Source organism: Chelonoidis abingdonii, chromosome 6 (genome assembly GCF_003597395.2).
Source record: "Chelonoidis abingdonii isolate Lonesome George chromosome 6, CheloAbing_2.0, whole genome shotgun sequence".
NCBI classification, from domain to species: domain Eukaryota; kingdom Metazoa; phylum Chordata; order Testudines; family Testudinidae; genus Chelonoidis; species Chelonoidis abingdonii.
In genome coordinates this window covers 110,859,262-110,885,562 of record NC_133774.1, presented here as the reverse complement: position 1 = coordinate 110,885,562, position 26,301 = coordinate 110,859,262, and the positions used below count along the sequence as shown (strand labels likewise).

The 26,301-nt window shown below is 42.8% G+C and overlaps 1 protein-coding gene across 1 annotated transcript in view; it reads left to right on the top strand.

Annotated features, from left to right (window-relative positions):
- Positions 1-15,214: 15,214 nt before the first annotated feature.
- LURAP1L (leucine rich adaptor protein 1 like) overlaps positions 15,215-26,301 on the top strand; it is a 30,370-nt gene continuing 19,283 nt past the window's right edge. Inside the window, exon 1 of the mRNA XM_032768689.2 lies at positions 15,215-16,431. Within this exon, the coding sequence (XP_032624580.1) occupies positions 16,195-16,431 (237 nt within the window). The 5' untranslated portion in view covers positions 15,215-16,194. The remainder of the gene's footprint in view (positions 16,432-26,301) is intronic.

Genomic DNA, 26,301 nt, shown 5'->3' with positions numbered 1-26,301 from the left:
CAAGTTACAGTCTTTGCAAAACCACACCAGAATCTGGGTAGAAGCATCCGTGCTCTGGTGCTCTGTCTGGCTACAGGCGCAGGTGGAGGAGACAGAAGCAGTGCTGGCACAGGTGTTGCGGGTCCTCCTAACCATCGTAAGCTTTCCTCTATCGAACTCCCTCTCAAACTCCCCTGTCTTTCCTCTATCGAACTCCCTCTCAAACTCCCCTGTCTGCTCTGCTTTAAAGAAAAAGATTTTGGACTAGTTTGATTTATAGGTTTTCAAGGGACTAACGGGTCACAGATAGGACCGACAAGGGACCCCCCCGCTCCCTTCCCACTCCCCTTCCAAACTCCCTTGTGAAACTCCCTGTTAGCAGCCCCTGTTTGCACAACTCCCTGGTAGCTTGTGTGAGGCTTTATAAAGCCCTGGCCAGTTACAGATGGAAACTGCTTCATGACAAAATAGAATGATGGAGCAGCCATTGAAATAAAAAGGGAAGAGAGCATTAAATTCCTAGGGATGAGTGAACTGGGCTTGGTGAAATAAAAACCAAGCCAAGTCTTCCCCACAAACTTGTGGAAAAAAAATTTTCATTGGAGTTTGGAAAACGTTTGTTAGCTTTCTCTGTTCCTTGTTGTTTTTCCATTTTTCACATTGCTGCACTTCTATATTTCAGCTACTTTTGGAAGCAGATATAACAGAACAGCATCAGTATTTGCAGCCCAGTCAAAAGTAAGAAGTCTTTCACTGCAGTTTGTTCTCATGCGATCTAATTTTGCAGAATCTATGGAACAAATTCATTCCTGGCATAACTATACTGCAAGTGAGGGCATAGAGACCAGAGGTGAATTTGACTCAGTAGATTTGGAGAGCTTGAATATGCATGTAAAGTTTTGGGTGCTTATCCAGATTAGGACAGAGCAAACAGAGGTGGTTTTTGAGATATGTTAGACTTATGATCTGCTGCCATGTACAATACATACACTTAGCATGCAATTCTGTTGCTTAACATCAACATTATGGACCTATATATAATGCACATTTTACTAGCTACAATTCATTGAAGCTTAGTCTTCAGTGTAGTTACGATTTTGCTTCTCTATTTAATATCTATATTTTTGCACAGGTTAAAGTAAGCAGGGTCTTTGTTCAAATGCTCGTGACTAGAAGGCAGTTCCCTTTTTGTTATGGTACAGTATAGTCTGTAGTATATCAACAAGTTATTCCCCATTTACAAAAACAACTTTACAAGAAGACTACAGCCTAATAGTTATGAAACTCAAATGTGCAGCAATTTGGAATTTTTTAATTAAGCTCATCAGTCGATCTTAGTTCTCATTAATTTATACCAGAAGTAAGGCCAAGCCATGAAATTTAGATATAGATCTGGACTCCTTTAGACTTCAAAGACTTTGAAGCCGATGTTCTGGTTCAGATCCATTATCTAAAGATGGGCTTGAACTGTGGAGTCTGGGATGCAGATTAGAACTTCCCCATTGTTAAGGAGCTTGAATGCAGTGTTCTGCTGTTGGCATTTTTGTTATTTAGCCTTAAGCTCAGGTTGTGGCTTTTCAGCTTCCTTCTGTTCTCTGGCTTTATTATTGTTGGAGCTGGAATACCTATTATTAAAGTGGCCTGACACTTCCCATTATAAAATACTGTTTTCAGTTGCGTATAACTTTGTGATACTTTAATCCTTTGGACTGATATTTTCGAGATCAGGTGTCTGCCTCAAGTTGAACTTTTCTGGAAAATTTCAGCTAAAATGGTTCAGCCATTTCCAGGAGAGGGTAGAAGAAAACACATTGTTTTGCCCACGTTTAAAAAAAAAAAAAAAAAAAAAGGTGGAGACCTTTTCTTTGAAATTCTCTAGTGCTCCTATGCTTTGGAGGAGGGACTCAAAATTGGCAAGGGGTGGCTTTTGTGCTAGAGGTGCGCCTTTTGCTGTCCCCATGACAATCTTGGCCAAGTTCTAAGCCTTTGAAAAAGTGTAGCTCATATTTTTAATAGAACTTCTTTGATTCTTAGTAACTAAAATCTCCAAAGATTCTGTGTTCACTGAGCTTGCTCAAGCCTCTCCCACTGGAGACTAGACAGCACATGCACCATTCCATAGGGCAACTGAGTATACTCAATGCTCTCACAGCTCCAACCAGTGATTGGACTGTACATGTGCCACCCCTACAGAACAACTGAGCATGCTCCAGCCGAGAGCTACTAGGACAAAGCCAGACTTTTTCCTTTATGGCTCCTCCCAGTTGCTCTGTGCCAGGCACTGGAACTGCGAACAAGGAGTCTGCATTTCCTGTGCTCTTAATGATCTCTTGCTGGCTCTGAGATAGCATGGAGGATTTGTGGGGAGGGGAGGGGAGGAAGAGAAGAAATTGGGACTGGCTTAGTAAGGAGACAGAGACAAGGAGCTACCTGGCAGGGAAGGATTTAACTACACCTCTACCTTGATAGAACGCTGTCCTCGGGAGCCAAAAAATCTTACCGTGTTATAGGTGAAACCGCGTTATATTGATCTTGCTTTGATCCATCACAGTGTGCTGCCCCGCACCCCCCTGGAGCGCTGCTTTACCACGTTATAGCCGAATTCATGTTATATCGGGTCGCATTATATCAGGGTAGAGATGTACTTGGAAAATAAGACCGGGAGCTGGTGAGCGAAATGGGGGAAGGATTAATAACCAGGCAGCTGGGGGAGAAAAAACATTGAGATCAGATCAGGAGCCGGGGAAAGGGAGGAGAATGTGAACTGGCTGGGCAAAGAAATTGGGACAAGGAGCCAGGGAGGGGGTTGGTGGAGACTGAAATTGGATGAGGAACCTGGAGAGGAAGATTAGGACTGGGAGCCAGTAGAAGAGAGACAGTTCAGATGAGGAGACCTGGGATGAGAAGCCTGAGGAGTGGAGACTGGAATGAGGTACACAAGGAAAAAAGGACTGGGATTAAGAGCTGAGGCTGGGGAAGAGGCAGGCCTGGGATGTGGCTAGGTGGGAAGAGATGGGGCAGATGGGATCAAACTTGGGTGGAAACAAATAATATGTGATCATGAAATTAGATTATATCATAATATATTTGCACAGAAGGGTCAGATTAAGGTTATACAGTGTATGTTAATTTTGGAGTTTTCTAATTTGAGTGCTTGACTCTGCAACCTTAATAATGTTCTTTTAAGAGGTTTTTTTGTGTGTAATATGATCAGAACACGTCTCCTACAAAAATAAACCATATGCAGTAGTAAGACTTACAGGACTAAATTCTTCCCTTACACTACATGCAAACCCAGTGACTACAATTAAAAAGTAATAGGCAAACGGAGAAAAGATATATTTTGAGTTAAGATTTTGGAATGAGATGGAGAGTCAGTGATACAGTAGAGGGTTTTTATTGTTCTTGTTATGCAGTGTTACCCTTTGAACTTTTATCATAAATTGTGCATTAACCATACAGCTTGAAAGATTCATTCTCTTGCAACCTGTGTTCTGGGCTATCACAAACAAGGTCATCTCAAATCCTTCTTAGCCAAATACATTACTGTAAATATTTCTGCCATGTGAATGGCAGAGCACCACTCTGAGGCCACGTCTACACTACGGGATAATATCGAATTAGCTAAAATTGGTTTTATAAAACTGATATTATAAATTTGATTTCATGGGGCCACACTAAGCACAGTAATTCGGCGTTGTGCGTCCATGGTCCGAGGCTAACGTCGATTTCCGAAGCGTTGCATTGTGGGTAGCTCTTCGTAGCTAATTCCCATAGTTTCCCGCAGTCTCCCCCAGCCCTTTCATTCGGAATTCTGGTTGAATCATATTGGTCGCGTGGTTCTTGGGTAAATGTTCGTCAGTCATCCTTCCTTGGAAAACATCAGCTGACAATCCTTTCGCGGCCGTTTTTTCCCTGGATTGCCTGGCAGACGCCATAAAGCATGGCAACATGGAGCCCGTTCGAGCTTTTTTTTTTTTTTCGCGGCACGTATGTTGTATACTGGATGCCGCGGAGAGAGAGGCGATACTCCAGCGATACAACAGACAGCATTCACCTTGCTTTTGCAAATGATAGCAGAGATGGTTACGCGGTCGTATCTGTACCTTCTACTGCCTGAGAAACTGTCGTGTCTGTTAGCAAGAACCTTATCTAAAGCCAGGATAAACTGGCAATGAGATGACGGTTATCTCTCCTCCTTCTCGTACTGTCCCGCACTCATCGGCATGAAGCTGCATACCTGGCAATAGAAATCGAGCTGGCGCACGCAACTGGCAAAAGCAAAATATGGGATTGACTCACTTGGGACTGAGTCACAATCCCTCTTATGGGTTCTATAAAATAGAGTCAGTCCTGCCTAGAATAAGGCAAGGTGTATTAGAGACCAGTGTATCAGATGCTAGCTCTCCGTTGTCAGTATTCACAGGGGGTGCCCTGCAACAACCCCACCGTGGGGCTTCCCGTCTCTCCCCCAATCCTTCCTGGCGATACCGTGGCCAGTGTATCCCCGAATAATAAAGCAGCAGAAAGCTTGTGTCATGAGTGTATAGCCGACATAAAATGCAGGGAAGGCAGCCTCCCGGCGCTGAGATAGTCCAGGCAGGACAGTAGCGGTGTGAGGGGGAGCATGCGCCTGGGCTATGACAGTCCAGGCGGCAGTACAGAATCTTTTCTTTACACAGGAAAGGGAGGGGCTGAAGCCTCCATTGCTATGAATGAAGATGCGGTTATTAGCCGTTCTGTCCTATCTAGTTCAGTTTCGGGAGTAACCACAGGCCCCCCGGCCAAATTGCTCAGGGCAGTCGATGTCAATTATCATGTTGAAGTATTCTATGAGGACGGTTACAGTCCTATTGGACACGTCTACCACCTGGGAGGGGGAGGGAGGGGATCAGAGGGGAGGTAGCAGATACTGCTCTTCACTGCTGCAGCTATCGCGTCTACCAGCAAAAAGCATTCAGTGCATACACATAGGGTGACACTGATCAAAGAAGTCAAGAAATGATTTCTTTCCCTTTTCTTTCACACATGGTGGGGGGAAAGAAACTGAGGAGCTGTTCCCTGAACACGACGCAGACACTGTTGTTTGAAGCCTACAGACATTGGGAGCTCAGCCAAGAATGCAAATACTTTTCAGAGACTGCTGTGATAACTGTGGGAATAGCTGGAGTCCTCAGTACCCCCTCCTTTCCTCCAAGAGCGTTCCATTTGAGTCTCTGGCTTCCCCATTACGCTTGTCACGCAGCGCTGTGTATCCTGGAGATTTTTTTCAAACGCTTTGGCATTTCGTGTTCTGTAACAAGCAGCTCTGATACAACAGATTTGTCTCCTCATAAGCGATCAAGATCTAGTATCGTCCCATACGGTCCATGCTGGAGCTCTTTTTGGATTTGAGACTGCATTGCGCTAACCCGTGCTGAAAATCAGAAGCTCTCCACGCTGGGCAAACAGGAAATGTAATTCAAAAGTTCGCGGGGCTTTTCCTGTTTACGCTGCCTGCCGCATTCCGAGTTCAAATTGCTGTCCAGAGCTGGTCAGTGGTGCACTGTGGATACTGCCCGGAGGCCAATAACTGTCGATTTCCAGTCCACACTAACCGTAATCCGATATGTTAATATCGAATTTAGCACTACTCCTCTCATCGGGGTGGAGTACAGAAATTGATTTAAAGAGCCCTTTATATCGATATAAAGGGCGTTGTAGTGTGGACGGGTACAGTGTTAAATCGATTTAACGCTCTTTAAATCAATTTAAACGCGTAGTGTAGACCAGGCCTCACACAGCACCACATAACAAAGATGCTGCCTAGTGACAATGCATTGTTTTGCATGCCACGAGCCACCGGTGCAATGTTTTTGAAATCTGATTTAGGGCCCGTTTACATATGGAAGTTACATATGGAAGTTATATGGACAGGGTATGAATTTAAAGTGTAATAGCTATTGCAGAATAACTTTGTGTGGACCCTTTTATTCTGGAATAAAAATGCCTTTTTCTGGTTTAGTGTAATCCACTTCCATAGAATAAAACTCTCTTAATACTGTATAAGAGTGTCCATCCATGGAAGTATTCTGGAATAGCTATTCCTGAATAACTTCATGCATAGAGAAGCCTTACACTATGTTGCATGTGGCTGCACAGAGAGTAAACTACAGCATCACTACAAGAGAAAGGGGAAATAAGAATGCACCACCTCAAGAGGCGATAACAATAAAGAATTCAGGGAAGTCCACACAATTGTTACTTTATTGTTGCTTTCTTTGTTCTCTTTCCCTCACCTCATAAAAGTGTGATGTGGTTCACTGAGGAAACTGGAAAATGGAGAGAGAGAACAGAGACCTTTGCTATGCTGCCAATGCAGGCTTTCATCTGCCATTGGAATGATAATTCTTTCCTCTGACCTAGGGACATGCCATCATTTAATTACTTTCCAACTGATTCTTTCTCAGTAGTCTTCCTCCCTCCCCACACCCCAGCATGTGTGTGACCAGGTTAATCAGTCCCTTTATGGGTAGTACAGCCTAGGGGTCAGCCCACCCTTGTCCCATGGTGTGGCCCTTTAAGATTTTGTGTATAGGTTGGATGATGAAAGTACCCAGGGAAATAGGAGTTACTGTAGAGAGGGAGTGCTCCTAGGAATAAGTAGTGTTGGGAAGGTTGAGGGGGGTTACTCTTTCTTTAAGGATCTGGAACCAGAAGCCTTTCAGAATGGTGGGTCAATGCTCCCCACTCTCCCAGCTAATTGGGATAAGGTTTGGGAAGGGGACCAGCATATATACTTCCTCTGTCCTCATAATAAGGGATATACTAGCAGGAGAAGATCTGCCTGCCCAACTTTCCACACCTAAAAGTGAGAGGGCTGATTTTGGGAAAAGGCCCATCTGGAAGAGAGGCTGGTTGAGGGCCTGTAGTTGGCCTGATTTAGAACCCAGTTCTAAGAGGACTGGGTGAGAGGAAGCTCCTCAGTAGCCATCTGAGAAGAAGCCACACTAGGAAACCAAGCTACAGAGTAGGAGAAGTGGGTCTGCAGCCCTGTGAGAGATGGTGAGTGTGCTCTATATCAATGTTGTTAAGAGAAGTCTCGGCATGTTCACTGATGATCACTGCAATAAAAAACTGCTTGTAGAGAATAAGCAGTGGTGCTTCCGTTTCCTGTTTTGCATACTCCGTGACTTGCCATACAATTTTATATTGAAAGCAATAGTTGTACTGTACATGCTGGAGAAGGAGCGGTCTTGGCCTCTGAGTAGGGTGTATCTGGGGCTTTTGATACCAAGGAAAGTGTGGGTTTGGGCTCCCAAAAGGTGGTTGAGCCTTCAGGCAATGTGAAGGGGAAATAGCTCTTGCAACTATCTCCGTTATGGGAAGGGGTGAGGTGACTTAATATCTTTTGGGGGTATGCACTTCTCTTCCCCTGGTAAATTTTAACAGCAATCAGCTGCTTCACTCCTCCACCCCATATCTGCTATGTTATGCTGCCCCTGTAGATAAGAACTTTAGATGGATATCTTTACTAATGTGATCATTAGAGAAACAGTTAATGTTAAAATGTATGTTGTCATCAATACGTTTGAATAAACATCCAATTAAGATGAAGATGTATTTAACCCTCCTTAGAGCTATTGTTTCTAGGAGGTTACACTTTGACAATAAGTTTCCAAGTATGGCCTATCATGAGGGTTGCAATATTAAATGAAAGCTTACATTTTGATCCATACTTGAACCTATGGCAGGGCTTCTTGCAGCTGCTTCAAGGGAAGGTGTTACTGGCCACTGTCAGATGGGATACAAGATTACATCGATCACTGTCCCAATCAGATACGTCAAGTCCTATGTTCTTAAATCCACAGCAAGGAGAGGGTTTTGTTTTTTTTTCTAAGAAGCTTCTTAGCCGTGGAACTGAGGAATCCACTGTACTACTATCCTCGCTTCTGCAGAGAGGAAAGGTATTTCTGTGACTCACTTTGTCATTAGGCAGTCAGTGTAAGAAGTGGGATTACAAGCCAAGGTTTCCTAGCTCCTAGGGCTGTGCTCAGACCTCACTGAAATATGCTGATAACAGCCTTTTTAAACCTCCATTGCTTTATTTCAAAAGCAAGTTTATTCACAGAAGGCAAAGGTCCAAGTCCTCAATAAAGTGCAGCTAGATTGCTAGCTGAAAAACAGTTTAAAACAGCTGAGCTTACAAGGGGATGACCCATAGGATCCCAAACTGTGTAGCTCTCCTTCCCTCCCCCACCCCCTTTAATAAAAAGGGGCGTTTTGGCTTCAGTCTGTACTCCTACTCCTTAGTGTCAGGCTCAGATTTTGGGGCACTACCATGCCTCACCATTATTTTTATTGTTGTGGTCATGCCTAGATGCCCCAGCCAAGATTAGGGCACCAGTGTGTTAGATGCTACACAAGCAGTGAAAGACAATTCACACACTCAAACACTTGCAATATATATAAAGAAAAGAATTGCTATTCTTTCCATTTTACAGATGGGGAACTGAGACATAGGAGGTTAAGTAATTTGTCAGAGGCCATGCAAAGAGTCTGTGGCGGAGCCAGAAATTGAACCTAGGTTTTCTGAAGCCCCATTCAATACCTTACCACAAGACCATTGTTGCACCTTGACTTATCCATTGTATTTTTTAGACTAGTTCATCTTATTTCTTCCCTTCCTGTTCCATTTCAGGAGGAATGTCCGCAGGCATCTCTTCAGTTTCAGCCTGACATTTGTGTGGCACCCAGTGCAAATTGCCTTTGTATGGATTTTCTTCTAGTGATGCAGAAAAACTAGCACGCTAGAAATGTTGCATGTGGTGGTGCCATTGGGAGAACAATGCTGAGTAAAATTCAGATCGGTGTGGAGCGTATGGACACTAAAAAAAGTGATGCTGCTTGACTCTTCATCCCACAGCCCTTCCTCCTGAGGAGTGAATAATATGGGGTCTCCTTGGGAGCCAAAGCATGAATGGCATGACAAAAAATATTTATTTTAAATAGGAAGAGGGAGGGGAGGAACGTGAGAGAAGCAGTGGCCTCATAGGGAGTGGGAATCAGGACAAAAGCCTCCTTGTTGTGGGAGGAGAGGAGAACTGAAGAAGTTGAACTTCCCCAGGTAAATCTCACCCTTCCTCTGAGAACCCGTTAGACCAGCAATGGATGAACACGATTAATAGTTATCCTGTTAGCAACTGCTGCTCCCTTATCCTAACTTCCCCCAGGACTCCCTGAATTTTTATCCTGGAAGTGCTAGATCCCAGCCTCAGGCCTGCTCTACTCTTAAAAAAATGTTGCTGGCACAGCTATGTCAGTGAGCAGTGTGAAAAAAACCTACAGCCTAACTGACAGCTGTGCTGCAAACGCTTTGACTGTATAAATGTGTGTGCAGTAAAGTACTTTTGCCAATATAGCCTTGTTATGGGGGAGCTGGTATAAAGCTGTGCCTCCACTAAGAAGGTTTGCCAATATAGCTGCACTGGCAACCCCTTGTGAGTATAGGCCAGGCCTCAGTCTGTATACCATCATTGACTGACGCAGCATGTCCTAGGAGACTCATACACACTTGGTCATAGTCTTCCAGCTGTTTATATTGAAGTTCATCCGCAGGTTCTTTTGTTCAGTGAATTTCCATTGCAAATACTGGTTGTGTCCTTTTATTACAGAGGTATGACCAGAGCCCAGTTTACATGAGCGGTGTCCCTGGTTTCTGCGTTGGGCTCTAAAACTGAATAAACCAGAAGAGCAGGCAGCAGCAACAGGGGCAGCTGCATAGCAGCAGTGGTTGGGTATCTGGAAAAAAAGACTAACGTGTAAGCAGGGGCGGCTCTAGGCATTTTGCCGCCCCAAGCATGGCAGGCAGGCTGCCTTCGGCGGCATGCCTGTGGGAAGTCCGCTGAAGTCGTGGGACCAGCGGACCCTCCGCAGGCAAGCCGCCGAAGGCAGCCTGCCTGCTGCCCTCGTGGTGACCAGCAGAGAGCCCCCAGTGGCTTGCCGCCCCAGGAACATGCTTGGCGTGCTGATGCCTGGAGCCGCCCCTGAGTGTAAGGCACAATACTGCAGTCCTTACTTACAGTGAGTAATATTTATTCATATGTGTGTTCTCCCTGAAGCCAGAGGGACTCTTGGTGTGAGTTAGTATTACTCACTGGGAGTACTCTGCACCACTGGGCCTTTTCTATAGAAGTGTAGATTTTGATTGTTGTAAAATAGTGCCAGCACCTACGGTCTGCCATTCCCATCATCTCCCTTCACAAAGTAACCTAACAAAACAAAACTCTGTTTGAATATGTTCCTCTCTTGTTCTCTCCATCTAGCCTGAGGCAGTGAGCGAGGGAAATGATGCAATCAAGCACTTTCAGAAAGCACTTCTTATGCCATGTGTCACAGGTGACAGAAATATGATACTGTCTCTGCCACGCATGCTTCAGAATGTACAGGGCTATCGGCATGGAAAAATACAGTGGACCAGTATTTCTACTGCTATGATGACAGCAATTATGCTTGAGCTCTGGGTGCATTTCATGACTGAGTTGCGCAAAGCTTTGCAGTTCTCTTTACTGTATGAATGAAAGAGAGCCTATTGTCTGGTGAATTATCTCTTCCTGTCACTAATATGAGTGTCTCTGACCCAAAATAGAGAACAACAGAGAACAGAATAACAAAAACCCCTTGGACAAGCAGGAATTTTGTCATATCAAAGAGCTTGAGAGAATAATATGGTTGTCTTGATCATGTGATTGCTAATGGCTTGATTCTACCCAACCCACCTTACTCAGGTTCAGTAGTTTCTTATTCCTAGAGTATCTTCATTCATTTAATGGGGCTGTGCAAGTTAGACACTATGAAACATGAGTAAGGGTGATAATCTGGCCCCAAGAATTAGCTGCCCAAGTAGCCTCCATAATTTAAACTGCCTCTCCCATCTCTGGTCAATACTGGTAGCTGGTTTGGGTAAACAGATAATGTTGCCATCCTCTGCTAGAAGCTTTAATGGGAGTATTTATCAGTGAGCTGACTACCTGAATATAGCGCTCTTTTCTGCTCCACCCTGTTTTAATGTACCTGAAACTTCTTAAATATTCCACAATGTTTAAAGAGAAGATTAAAGGCCCAGTCCTGCTGCCTTTACTGTCATTGGCAGACTCTTTTACTTTAAAGATATTACTTGTGTCAGGATTATTTCCTTAAATAGGAGTTGCAGGATCTGTCAGGACCTAGGTTACTGAAACTTCAGATGTTTCAAGTTATTCATCACTCAGACTCCATGTGTCTATCCCTACTCGCTGAATATAAACCACGTGAGTATATTTCTCCATATTCAGTGTCTCTAACTTGTATTTCAAGAAGAGTCCAATTCTGTAATCAGGAATAGCTTCATCATAAAAAAAACAAAAAAAAAAAACCCCAAAGCTATTCTTTTATATCATGAAACTTAATCCTTACAAAACATGGAGTGCCTTCCCGAAAGTCGTCAAACCTTTTTTTAAATCCCTACTCATACACAATTCAGCATGATGTAATGCCGGGTTAAATAGCAACTAAAATCTTTCTTTTAAGGAATCTTTGACCCCAATGCCATAGAAATCCATCTAAAACCGAAAACCAGATTAAGGCAACAGAGAGACTTCTGGGGACTTGTGTACCTGCTTGCACTATGTCAGGATATTCTTCCAGCCCCATTAGTACAGACAAGAACCAATGAAGATTTAATTTAATTTGGAACACTTTACTCAATATGATTAAGCATGCAAAATGCACACTAAAGGCTAAATCTTGCAGTCTTTAGGGCCTGATCCAAAGCTCAATGAAGTCAGACAGTCTTTATATTGACATCAGTTGGCTTTGGACCAGTCCCTTAGTCATCATTATATGGAGAAAACTCCCATTGACCTCAATAGGAGTATTGCCTCACTGGACTAAGGCAGGGCCTGATCTTACAAACCCTCTTTGCATGGAACTCTACCTGACTTCAACAAGAATGCTACAGATTTGTAACTTGTGGTATCAAGTCCTACATGTGTAAGAGTCCAATCTTGCAAACATTCCCACCTGAGTAACATATTGAGTAGTAAGTGGGATTACCCACTAGTCTGTCACCAGTAGGAAGTGCTTGCAAATTCAGCCTCCAAGATTGTTTTTTTTAATGATTGGATTTCATTGGATTTCATTGGTGATAGAAACTTAGAATAACTGGAATTCTCATACTGCTATTAACATTTTGATAGTATGATATGTTGTTTATTATACAAATTAAAGTCTTTTGCAGAAAATTTCATTCTTATTGTGCTATATTGGGGGTGGGGTGGGGTTCTTTTTGCCTTTCATTTGCTGTAATCCTCTTTCAATCCCCTCTTACGTAACAACCCTCTTCTGTGCAAAGTCTGCTGGGAGTGTGTAAATATCTGTACTCCACTGTCAGTAATTGTCCTCCTCTTAGTCTAATGACTTGTACCCATATATCTCCTGCAAGATTAGCTTGAGCAATCATTTAAGAGCCAAAGTTGAAGATAACCCCCTTAATTTGTTGATAGTTTTCTTAAGAGATAAAGAGTTGTGAGTTTGCTAAATTATGTGCCTTAAACATTTTATATCACTTTGACAATGTGATCTGTAAAAATCCAGGTCTCAATTATATAAAGGGACTAGCAGCCTCATGATGTCTTTGTTTACAACTATGCTATCCTCTGCAACAAAGGCAATATCATGTTCCAGGTCTGAGTAGGTTGCTAAGCCACCAAGGAACACCACGGAGTAGAACAGCTTTGTATGGTAATACAGGGAAACTTCCTGCTCCCAGCCACTCACTCCTCAGACCCAGTACAGACAGAAACCCAGAAAAGATGATCATGCAGAGCTCAGCCTTGCAAGGTACTGAGCATTCCTGTGAGGTATTGAGTGCCCTCAACTCCCACTTTCTTCAATTGGAGTTGAAAGGACTCCGCACTTTGCAGGATTGTTGTCTGAGACTTTGGGGTAGGGACAGTGCTATGTGTCATTCAACAACAATCCCTTTGCCAAACAAGGAGTGGCACTGACAGGCTCTGAAAAAAGTCTTGTTAGTTCTACCTGTAGCAAAATTGTGACTGCAAAGTGAGGCCCCAGGGGCCTGATCCCAAGCCCACTGAAGCTAATGGGAGTCTCTTCAGTTAGTTTACGGGGTTTGGGATTAAGCGTCAGGTGTGGATGGTTCAAAGCCAGGGGAGCAGAAGAGGGTGGACAAAATGGACCAATCCACTAGTCTCTGAAAATAGCATAGAAGAACCTCTCATGGGAAAAATATAACACAGATACTTTAAATGTAGTAAAAATGCATCTCTTAGCCTGCATGTATTATTGTTCCTTATTTAAGGAATAAACTATTTTCCTGTGAGGCTTTTTTCTTTTACCAGATCAGACTGTCATACAGATTTGGAGAAAATCCATTTTACAATAATGGGCCTAATTCTGTTATTACTTGCATCAGGGTAGTTGAGGAGTAACTCCATCGACTTCTGTGAAGTAATTCTGATCTCCCACAGGTTTTACCTCCGTGTAAGGCCCATTATAATTTGAAAAACTCCCCCACATTTCCTTAATCGTATTTATGTATATATGAATAACACTTAAAGATTTTCAGTTTTAATAATCTAAATAACAAATTTACCTTTATTTATGTGGCTTGTTTACTTTCTGTATTTCACTCAGTTTGGACAATGAAAAGAGATGGTTTCACTTTTATCAATTGGCAGCAGTGTTTGAAAGGCAAACTTGTGCAGGAATGTTTATTTGTTTCTGTCTTTCCTAAACTGTTTAATTTGGAATTGACAGAAGTTTGTGAATATTTATATTGATCCTAGGTTTGTTTAAAAAATTACTTATTTGGAACCTAATATGGAGGCAAATTTAAACTGGCAAGTTTTAAGATTTGATTTTTCTTATATTATATGAAAACAGGTTGAATGTGATGCTGAAGCATGATAGCCTATGCAGTGTCATGTGTGAAGACATCATAATGAAACTACTTTCTGTGGGCCAAATTCAAATTTCAAATACAAAGATATTATACCAGCAATGCTACACTTAAAGTCGTGTCACACTCTTATTAAAGACTACTTGCTGAAATGGATAATTTCCAGAAAATATCCTCCAGCCTCACACTTACTATAGGGCACATCAGTTCTCCAAAATTGTGGAGGATAATTAATATAGACTGGTCAGTAGCAATTTATTTTTATATTCCCATAAAACTAAAACTGACTTTTTTATTTTTCTTGATAACTCGCAGGCTACTAACCTTGGTAACTTGTTTAAATTTATAAATGTCTTCTCTGCATATCTGAAGACTTCTGCATGGGAGCTATATACACATTTGTGGCAGACATGAGAGATGCTGCCATTAAAAACCATTTCCAAACCTAAAAGATTTCAAGGCTAAACAATAATTAGATATATACTATGGGGTTTACACCCAAATTAATGTACACAGTTCCTACTAATGTCCAGGAGATTTATGCATTATTAGACACAAACGGAGAATAAACCACTTAAAAACAAAATGGAATATTGTTTAAAGTCCTTTACATTTTCTTGGATACATATTGTATGGTAAAATATTCAAATACAGTTTTCCATTATGAATGATAATAGCTTTGAATTTTCAGGTCAATAGTATGTGCCAAGGTAGTTTAGAATTTTAATGTAATCATTCAAAGTGCTTGTAAACTCCCCCAGCTGCAAATTTTATAAGCATATTCGTCACTTCGCTATCCAAGTTATTAATGAAAATATTGAATAGTACTGGTCCCACGACTGACCCCTGTGGGACCCCACTAGATCCACCCTCTCAGTTCGATAACTACTCTCTAACTACGTTCTTTTAACCAGTTGTGCACTCACCTTATATTAATTTAATCTAGATTGCATTTCCCTAGCTTGCTTGTTAGTGTGGTGGATCTGTGTCCAAAAGCCTTTCCAAATCAAGGCATATGTGTGCTGCTATACCTAGCAGCAAAGAGCAAAGTGGCATTGCCACTCTTGCTGGGCCCCAAATTTGACTGACCTTTTTCTTTTGTTCAAAGTTCATGTGATTGTCAACTTTTGAATGCTTCCATTTTTTTCTTTAAAAGCAATTCAGTGCCTGCAAACCTGCACATATGAGCAGCTGTATGATTTAAAAAATCCTAGTGTATATAAACATGAATAACTATATATCACGTTTAATATACACATACACCTGCACACATCAATAAGCAGATTTCAGTTTCCAGTGAATTTTTATGAACAATGGAGAGTGCTTTAATATCCCTTTATTTTGAACTTCCTTGCTTTCATTAGCTCCTGTCAGAACCTTAAGGACTTTGTCCTCTGAATATAATATATGGTAAGTATTTCAACAGCGGAGACACGAAATGAACGCACAAAAATCTAGTGTGTGCCCCCCTCCCTCCTTTAGTCTAAAAGCGACAGCATGCATGCATGATTAAGTGACTGGGCTGGGCAATCAGAGTGAGTCTCTTCTCTGTGCATTACGGTACAAGGGTTGGCCCTCATCTGGTCCACCTGCCACTGGGGTTTAAAGTTTCAGCGCATCGGAAAATACAATGACTTGGATCAAACTGCCTAGAGGGAAAGCCTGATTATATCAGGGAAGTGGATAAACAGTAGTTCTATTGGGAGAACACGGAGAGACAGCTCCGTAGGCAAGCACATGACAGGCTGTAAGCTGCTCAGCGTGTCTCCTAGAAGCCCAGGACACTAAGAGAGAAGCAGACACATGACTACATGGGGAGAGAAAAAACAGCCAGCCTAGGAGTCTGCTGCATCTGGTCTTGACTCCTTCCAGAAGGACCGATCCTATGCAATGAAGAGCCCGGCGCAATTCACCAGCTAACGCAACAAAAGCAGCGAGCGAAGGGAGGAAGGGGGGCAGCCTCGCTGCTGGGCAAATCGTTTTTTGCTTCCGAAACAATTTCTTGCTTTGCGGCTGGTGCCAGCGGGCGCGTCCGGGGAAAAGGGGAGGGAGAGAGACAGGAGCGCTTTGCAAATCAAACAATGCTGCTGGCCACCAGCTACTCCTCATGTCTCCTGCGGCGGGTCACCTGTCTGGCTTGTCCGCCCCTCTCGGCGCTGCTGCGGTGGAGCACAGAGACGCGGCTGACATGGAGAGCTTGGTGAGCCCGGGCCACTGCGGCTAGTGCTGGCTCGTCCGCTGCGCCTCGGCCCGGAAAGCCTCGCTGCGCACCAGCCATGGAAGAGGCGTCCCTGCCAGACCTGCGAGACATCGAGCTGAAGCTGGGGCGCAAAGTGCCCGAGAGCCTGGCGCGCTCCCTGCGCGGGGAGGAGCCCGCTGCCCGGGACCGGAGCGGCGGAGGGGGCAGCGGCTTCTGCCCTGCTTCAGCCCCTGGGGGCACCCGGCTCAACAGCAGCAGCCACAGTGCCCTGGCCAGACTGGAGACCAAACTTCACCTCCTCAAGCAGGAGATGGTGAGTCTGGCACCGCGCCCGGGGGTGCGAGCTGCACACAGTGGGAGGGGGAGCGGGCGGCTGGAGCCCTCTTCCCCCTGCTGCTGCAGCTCGGGGCTCCGCGTCCGCCCGTGCGAGCGGCTGGCAGGCTGGCTAACCCGCGCTGCCCACCCTGGACTTTGCTCGGCCACCATTCCCTCTTCGGCGGCCCTCTGCGGGTGCCAGTGCGCAGGCACTGACTCTCTCGTTCCTCACCCGCACACCTCTGCTGTGCTGACAAGCGGCGGGAGAGAGCCGTGCGGAACCGCTATATTGCACACGGGTGGGTGGCGCTTTGGGTGGATTATAGATGGCGCGAAATAACGCGTGTTCCCTTGGTGGCCCTTGACATACTTTACAGTTAAGACTTAACTAACTGACAACTCATATCCCTGCCCTGTCACCCCTTTAGTTCTGGTAAACAAATACAATCCGGTATGATCTACTCCACATACTTTGCTGAACACCCCCGCTTCCCCCAACAGTGTTTCCTGGTAGGGAGAAGTGCTACTGATCTCTAGGCTCCTGTGCAATTAATTTCCATCACTGCCCACCCACACAAAACCAATTCTGGAAACAACCCTGTTCTGGCTAGGCCAAAGGAGAGCACTAAATACATTCCCCGTTTCCTTTCTAGAAAGGGAGCCACTAATAGCTTTCAACTGGAATCTTTAGCAAGGTCTAGCCACTCCCTTTACACACTTCATTGCTGGTTTCCTAATCCCATGTGAATATGGCCCCTTATGGAACCATAATGATAGACTCAAGGTGCTCAGTGAGCACCTAGTGAGCAGTGTGCATTACCGCTAGTAGCCAGATGCTGATCTCTGTTACATCAATGTAAGTGCAGAGTAACTCAGAAGTGTGTAGGTAGCCGGTATTAAGGGAACCTGGCTTTACAGGTATATGAAAATAATACCAATACATTTTGTAGTAACTCTCTATAGCACTCCTGATACAGTTTTAATGTAAACTCTGTAGTAGCTGATAGTGTGGTGTGATATGAAGGCTTTGTGGGCTCTCATTTGGGATGAGCTGCATAAATAACTTGGGGCTCTGCTACTTACCTTTCAGTCATGCATATTTTTAGTAAAAGTCACGGACAGGTCACGGGCAGTAAACAAAAATTCATGGTGGAACAGCCTATTTTAAGTGAAACCTGCATTTTTACTTAAAAATCAGTCACGTAACAGAGTTGGTCTTCTAATGAAAAACAGACTTAACCCAGCAAAGAATCCTGTGGCACCTTATAGACTAACAGACGTTTTGGAGCATGAGTTTTCATGGGTGAATACATGACATGCATCTGACAAAGTGGGTATTCACCCACGAAAGCTCATGCTCCAAAACGTCTGTTAGTCTATAAGGTGCCACAGGATTCTTTGCTGCTTTTACAGATCCAGACTAACACAGCTACCCCTCTGAGACTTAACCCAGTACACAACACCTAGCATAATATAGCTGGACCATTTGAAAAAGTGGTGAGTTAAAATATGAATATCGCATGGTCCAATGGCAGACCATAGACAAACAGCCACTCTGCCAAATTATAAATGGTGTTTTTATGGAAGCATTCAGAGATTCCAGTATGCTCAATTTAGAAATAAACAGATCTCAGAAGTTTAGTTTTATAAGCTGAGTGATTGATGGCAGGACAATTTTTGGGATTAAAGACTTCATATACTTTTAGAAAAATATATATCATATTAAAATTTGTATAGATTTACAGTAAATAGAATCCAGGGCATTATCTTAAATGTTTAACAATATGCTATCATATCCTAGACATCAGAAGTTATCACTCAGAGGAGTAAAATCTACCTAAATACCATGGCTGTCAGTTTTCTTCATTCTGCCAGCTAACAGTATGAGGTACATATATCCTGAAAGTCATGCAGTTGGAAAGCCTCTTTAGCAGGTGAGCAACCTGTTCATTGCCACTTTGGTGACATTATGCAGTTGTGATCACAGCATGGAGGTAGAAGTTGCTTTAGCTGTTCATTAAGTTTATGTGGCACTTGAAGATGCAAACCAAAGTTTCAGCCTAGCACAGCACATTTATGGAGTGATGCATGTGCTGTGTTAGAGCAAGATAAAGTGATGAGTAGGTTACAGAGAACAGAGGAAACTAATTTGGCATTAGTGAGTGCTGGTGCATGGCTATGAAAATATTCCTGCCTAGTAGCTTGAATAAGGCCAGATAGTGGGGTGAGATACAAATGTGACCAGTCCCTTCCCCTTCTCCCCTGTCATACAGGAGTGCTGGAACAGTTTGTTTAGTGAGGGTGCTGAAAGCCATTGAACCAAACTGTAAATCCTGTATATAATGGAAACCACTTCAAGCCAGGGGGTGCAGCAGGAACCACTAGTTCCAGCATCTGTTCTGTCACAAACACACACAGGGTTCTCCTTCTCTAACCCCTCTGCTTGTCCACTGACCCCCATCCAGTCCCCTCCCCTGCTCTTTTTTTTGTGCCTGCTCTCATTCCCCCTAATTCTTCTGCTTCAGCTCTAATTCTCCTCACTTTTACCCCTCACAATACAAACATGCTTTAATCTCTCCCTTTAAAAACAAAACAAACAAACAAACAAACAAAAAAAAACCTTGACCCCTCTTGCCTCTTCTGTTACTGCCCATCATCCCTTCATCTCTACATTCATTGAACATGCAGTCGGCAATCATTGTCTGGAGTTCGTCTCCTCCAGTTCCATCCTGGACTCTCTCCAGTCTAGGGCCTTGGCATCCACCGAAACCGCTCTCACCAAAGTCTGCAATGACTGTTTCCTAGCCAAAGTCAGATCCAGTATATCATCCTCATCCTCCTTGACATGTCAGTTGCTTTGACACAATTGACCATGCTCCTCTTCTTGAAATTTTGGCCTCTCTTCCCTTCCATGACAGTCCTCTCTTTGTTCTCCTCCAACCTCTCTAATCGTTCCTTCAGTGTTGTGGCATACTGGCATCTTCTGGCCCATTTACGTCCCTGTATAATGTCTCCTTGGAGGCCCTCTGTACTTTTATATAAAGCACATTGAACACTATGATTATTCTTATAAGGTAACATAAAAAGAGAACTTTCTTTGTTACATTGCTGGTTCAAATCCATCCCAAGTCGGTACTAAACAAAGTTATTACAATAGCTGATTAGTGGCTCCTGGTGATCTCAGTCCCCTTCTTAGTGAACCAGTGTAATCTTTGCAAATTGACTATTGTTGACACTCTGGGAAAAGTGGCCAAGGATTGGTTAAGGCTATGGGCAAAGAGTTGATTTCTCACACACTAGAGGTAGCCTGTGCTGATCAGAAATGAGGCACATTGATGAGAGTGTGAGGAAGCTTGATGTCCATGAGTCACCTGCTCTGTTAATTGGAGGGCTTTGATTTCCAGGACTGTGAAGAAGTTTTCCTCTACATCATTCACTAAAGGAAAATATTGTTTAGAGAACATCCATCCACAGTAGTAATCCATGTACTCTATACACAAATGATCTAGGGGGTAAATGAAAGGATCTGTGTTCAGGAGATCAAAATGAAGGGCAGAACCAGGCACTAAATACTGACTTGGCACTTTTTAACTCCTGATTATTCAGCCTTCTTTCCCTTCAAATATAGCCTCAATAGCAGTATACTGCAGTAAATCATAGCCTGGATTCACTCCCAGGCCCTAACTGCTATTGTAAACAATTATAAAACATTGTTATCCTCAAAAGCCTTGTTATTCTTCTCACAGTAATCACACCTAATTAACCAGGGAAAACATTATCTTAAAACATGTGAGAGGAGTAAAAATAAGCAAAGAGATTCTTAGTGGAAGCCTGCAAGAATCAACTTTCTTGTATCTTAGAAGCAAAACAGAAAAAAAAATTAGACCAGACAGAATGAAGAGTATTTTATCCTGGCTGTGTCTGCAGTATTTATCAGTAAAAGCATGGCATCCTTTTTAATTTTTCAAGGGAACACTACAGAAGAAGTAGGCCCAGCCTTTTTTTGGAGAAGACAAGGCAGGCTAGTAGTGTTGGGAATGTATATTGCACTTAACAGTGGTCTCTTGTGTCTTATTTAAGGCTGACATTTATAAGCTTATCCCAGCCAGCCCTGGATGCCCAAGATGCAGTGCTTTTTGAAAAGAAGGGATAAAGAAGTTGAGAGAATTTTGTGGTTGCCCAATAAACTATTTGAGTTATAGACAGTACAGACAGGGGGAGGGAGGCATGTTCAGAAGTGCTGTGTAAGACCTTACAGGCTTTAGATGCATAACCTATGCACATACATGCCCAGCTACTAAGTGGGTTGCAGACCACTGGTAGTGTATGCAGACCACAGTTTGAGATTCTCTCTTCTAGTTTATTCTCTTTTTAAATTATGAAGTTAATGCAATAGTGGAAGACCTACATAAAGTTTCAGAGTCCAAATGAAGCAGAGCTATTAGTCTTGCCACCTGCTGGATTTCAGTAGGCGAATATATTCATTTTCATAACCTAGACCTTCCTGCTCCTGGAGTTCCATCTCCTTTCCTTCTCCTGTTTTCTCTCAGGTTGAGAAGCTAAGATAAGATAAAGCAGCCCCACCCCCAAGCTTCTTTAACTTTCCTGTTACACCTTTGTATTAGTTGCTTAACTTTTCCCATCTAGTATATTAATTACACCAACTTTAGTGTCCCTTATTGTCATACTAAGTGGGACAAAGTTAGGTTCGGTCTAATGAGTAAAAAAAGTGGTGCTTTTTAAAATTGAGCTAACATGAGTTGAAACATCCCTGATCATCTTATTATAGACACAGTCTAGCCCCTTTACAATGGTGTTTGCTAATTAGAACTTTCATGGTCTTCAGTGGAGATATGGCCCAGCATGTGTACACAGCATCACAAAGTTAAGAGCTGATTTTCTGTTAAATTGCTTATTAGAATTTTTTGGTTAAAATTTGACTGTAGGTAAAATAGCCAACTGAAGCAGTCTTGGGTCAAGCAATCTCAAGTTGTTGTTGTTAATTATTTGTATGCAGTGTTGTTGTAGCCATGTTGGTCCCAGGATATTAGAGAGACAAGGTGAGGTAATATGTTTTTTATTGGACCAACTTTTGTTGCTGAGAGAGAAAAGCTTGTGAGCTTACACAGAACTTTTCTTCAGGTCTGAAGTGTTGTAGCTATGCTGGTCAGAGAATATTAGTCTTGAGACAAGGGGGGGGTGAGTCAATATCTTTTATTAGACCAACTTCTGTAGGTGAGAGAGACAAGCTTCCGGTTCTGAAGAATAGCTCTATATAAGCTCAAAAGCTTGTTTCTCACCAAGAGAAGTCAGTCCAATAAAAAAAATACTACCTCACTCACCTTGTCTTAGTAATTATTTGTATTACAGGGAGATGGAACAGAGGTGAAGTAACTTGCCCAAGGTCATACAGTAGGTCACTGACAAAGGCAGGAATGGAATCATAGGGCTCTTGATTCCCAGACCAGCACCTTATCTGCTAGCCCATACTGTCTCCGTTGTGTCTGGATCATCTTTGCCAGCAGGAATGTAGCTGTGATGAGGAGTTTGTAGTCTTGAGGTGGAAAGTATGTAGGTTCGGGGAACAGGTATAGAGAGCCTCACATCTGAGAAGAATACACAGAATACTCCACAGAGAAAACATTATTTCATATATACATACCCTATTTGTTGTACACATAGTCGAGTTCCTCACCCCTACCACTTATAAGACTACTGCTGCCGCCAAAACTCTATTAAAGAACAATATGAACAAGCATTCCTGAAATCCACTTGCATACCCAAACCTCTCAGCTTGCTTCTAGCTCTTAGACCAGCTGTTCTGAGAACCACTGCCTTAGCCAATAGGATCACTATGAAAAAACTGAGGTAGAAATTCTTCTAGATACTGATATTGAAATGAGTACGTGAAGCACTTCACCATGCTTTGAATTATGGTTGTACTCCCAAAGAAAGTAGCTTTGAACTGGACTGGAAGTTCCCACAGTGTTTAATGTTTCAAACAATTTACATGGATCAAGACATGTGACTTTCTTCCATGATAATTATTGTATGACTGTGTGGAGGAAGTATTTTGGCATCAGAGCTGTTTTAATCCCTCATTGCTATCAGTCCCATGGTTATTCAAAGGAATGTTATACTGTGCACAAAATGTATTATCCTCCGATCGCTAAAGCTTGTGCGTGAATCTCAAAGGCTTTTATCAAATCCCAAATGAGGTCACAAAATAAATAGACTTCCAATTTATTGAGGAAATTTGCCTACAGTATAGATGCAGAATTTGGTCAGGGTGGATATGACTGACACAGTTGGGCTAAAAAGAACCCTTTGCAACTATCCTGCAACTCCAAATATATAATAAATATGATGGGTTGAAGGAGTGAGCTATGTCTCTAATTTATTTTTAAATATAGTAACTCAGATGGATAGGAAATGAGGAAGTTGTCTTCTAACCCTCACAAAATAAGTTTTAGGTCCTAGACTCTTCAGCCTTTAGCTGATTTCCAGGTGACAGTCATGCACATTCTTAATCATCATGAAAGTGCTCATTAGTCACATAAGTAGCTCCCTATCAGCTAAAGGAGAGAGAGAGGGGACTCTTCATCTGTTCTGTGGCAAGTGGGATAATAGAAGAAGGAATGTGGTATTGCAAGAGTAGGGAAGGCAGAGGGGCTGAGGCAGGGATGGTAAAATATATTTAGGTACCTAATTTCCAGCTCCATGCAAACTCAGCTGCATATTGGTGGGTGGAGCCAAAACTCCACCTATCCTTCACCAACTCCCAGCATACCTGGGGACTTAAACATGTGAATCATGCTGTGAATTCTAGTTTTACATTTAGTTTCCCAGGCGTTTTAATTAAGACCTGCAAAGCTATTTGGTTACTACATCATAAGTGTACTAAAGACACCACAGCCCAGCAGCTTTCTGTCCAGCAGAGTTTATAAGCGTTAGTTTTGTTGTTGTTTGTTTAATGTTTAAGTCTTGAATGAAATTTAAAAAACTGGCTGGATTGGAATCTTCTAGCCTGAGCTATTTTTGAGTTTTAGGAGGTGTAAAATTTCTAATTAGAACATATAGGAAAATAGTTGGGGCTTTTGTTTTTTGCCTCAAGTTCAAATGATATAGAAGTGGCTTGATTAATCTCACTCTAAGGACAGGTGTACCACTTAACAAACTTTTGTCAGCATAGCTTTGTTAATCAGTTGGGTGTGAGAAAGTGTGTTTTGTGACTGAAGTAGACTGCAAAAGCCTCTAGTGTAGATGCGCAGTTTTGCTCGTATAACTGCGCTTTTCCTTGTATAGATTATTTCTCTGGGTGGAGCTTTAACAGTGAAGTGCAGTTTTGCTAGTAGGAGGTGTGTCTGCACTAGGAGCACTGTACTCCTACTATTGACCTGGCCTAGCAGCATTTTCATCACCATGGATTATTAGTTATTAGTTTTGGTAAAGGTGTGAGCAAATAAAAAAGGATGGCAAATGGAAGATGAAAATCGACTCTTAAGTATAGTGGAACAATACAGGGCACCTGCCTTGTGAGTGGGAAGACTGCACTAGTAACTTAAAACATAAAACTAGTAACTGCACTAGTAACTTAAAACATAAAGATCTTGGTGGTCTTCAACAAGCTAAAATCAGTGGCAAACAGAGCCGGAACCATCAGAGTGTGGGAAGGAGCTAAAAGAATGCATGGAAAAAGTCAGGATCAGGTATGCAGGAGACTGGATTTCTAGGGACCAGCTGATGTGGAGCATTACTTACAGACACTAACACGTCGGTGTGGACACTGCCTATGCCATGAGGGTATACTGTAAACACTGTATCAAATTAATTTATAGTTCCATTAACAGAGCTATTAAATACCAACTGAATACCAGTTATCTCTCTCACTAACAGAAGTTGGTCCAATAAAATATATTATCTCACCACCTTGTCTGACTGAATTCATGACTAAATTGAGTCCTGAGGGTGTGTGATTTTTAACTTCATCCTGCATAGTTACTTGTAACAATCTACATCTGTGTGTGTATATGTGTATGTATGTATATATATACACACTCTCACCCAAAAATGTCAAAATAATGAATACGTAATGAAGGGTCTAGGCTCTAGAGTCTTCTTTATTATTAGAACTGGCCAGAAATTTTCAAAAAGTATTAAATTTTGACCCCAAAGACAGAGGGAGTGAATCACAAATGGAAAGAGAAATTATGAACACTTTTCAACTAAATCTAATTACTGTTATCAGTGGGCCAAATCTCAAAAGCTTTACTCAGTCCTTACTCCAGCAAAACTTCTGTTGTCATAAGGAAGTATTTTGCTTGAATAAGGGCAAAAGAATTATCTGTCATTATTGTATTACATATACATTTTTAAGGTACACAAGCACAGAAACAATTTTTTATTATCAATAGCTTGCTAAAAAGTTTTTGTGGGGCTTTTCTTTGTTTTAAACACAGTTGTATGAATAAAGCATTCCTGCATTTTGATTCCTGGACAGAGACTGCATCAATAGTGTGAAGTGACTAGAAAAACCAATAATATGGGGGGGGAGGGGCAGTCAAGCATTTTTATGTAAACAGCATTAGGATCTGCGTCAGTTTGCTAACTACTTAGAAAACAAACAAAAAGTGAGTAGTTAAAGTGCACTCTGGGAAGAGAATAATGCAGACTAACAAATACATTTGGAAGATAGCCTGGCGGAGGCCTATTCACAACCTTCCTGTCCTCGCCCATCTGACTTTCTGTATCTAGTGTGATTATTTCTCTGTTTTAGTTACTGTTCTAATGCAGTCCACCATCTCCATAAGATGAAGCCAACTGATGTGTGTGCTGAGAGCAAGGTGTGGGTGATGACAGGGTGTGCTTTTTTTATAGTTTGGGATTATGGAAGGAGCAAATCCAGCAACTCACTCCATGGTCGAAGCGGTCTTCCTAATAACTGGATCTTTGTGCTTCAGCTACACAGGAAGAGGGTGCACAGCCCACAGGGTCTCCTTGGATAGCCCCACAAAATGGCCAGGTGGAATTGGGTAGAGTGAGACCAGAAGAACTGCTGCAAGAATCCTCCAGTTCTCCTGATTCATGGCAGGGGCTGCATTGCACATGCAGAAGGCTACTTCAGCCACCAGAGTGAATCAGCCTCCCTATGGTGACTATGTAGCTTGCTCCTTGGCCTAGTGGGGAGAATTCCAGCTTCCGGTGGAAATATTAATACACAACAGACTATTTGGCGTGGGTCCCTGGCATTGGTACTATGTGCATAGTAAATATTTCAGGTAAAAGAGAAATTGTAAGGAATGCAGGAGTGAAAAGGGAAGCCTTTCTTGTGTACTGGCAAGAGAAGAGTAGAATCAGTGCATGTAAATAATGCACAACTTCACACCCCATTCTCCGTCAAATCTAGACGGTATTGTCTGTGCTTTCATAGACTTTGTCTACACTACACAGCTTTTAGTGACATGGCCATGTCGACACAGCCGTGTCACTAAAAGCCAGGCAGTATAAACACTGTTTTTCAGCACTTTTGCCAACAAAATACTTCCACCCCCTACGAGCGGGGTTCATGTTGTAGACAGGAGAGCATTCCTGCTGACAACGAACCATTTACACTGCCACTAACTTTTGTCCTTCAGGGGGCGGGGGGTTCTTTAAGCACCTGTGAACGGCAAGTTTTGTTGTTCAGTTGGCAGTGTAGACACAGCCTTAGGCCTTGTCTACACTTGCAAGTTGCAGTGCTGGTGAGGGGGTTACAGCGCTGCAACTTAGCAGGTGTCTACACTTAAAAGCTCAGCCAGCGCTGCAACTCCCTGTTTGCAGCGCTGGCTGTACACCTGGGTCTGCTTCCGGTGTAGCGAGACCAGCGCTG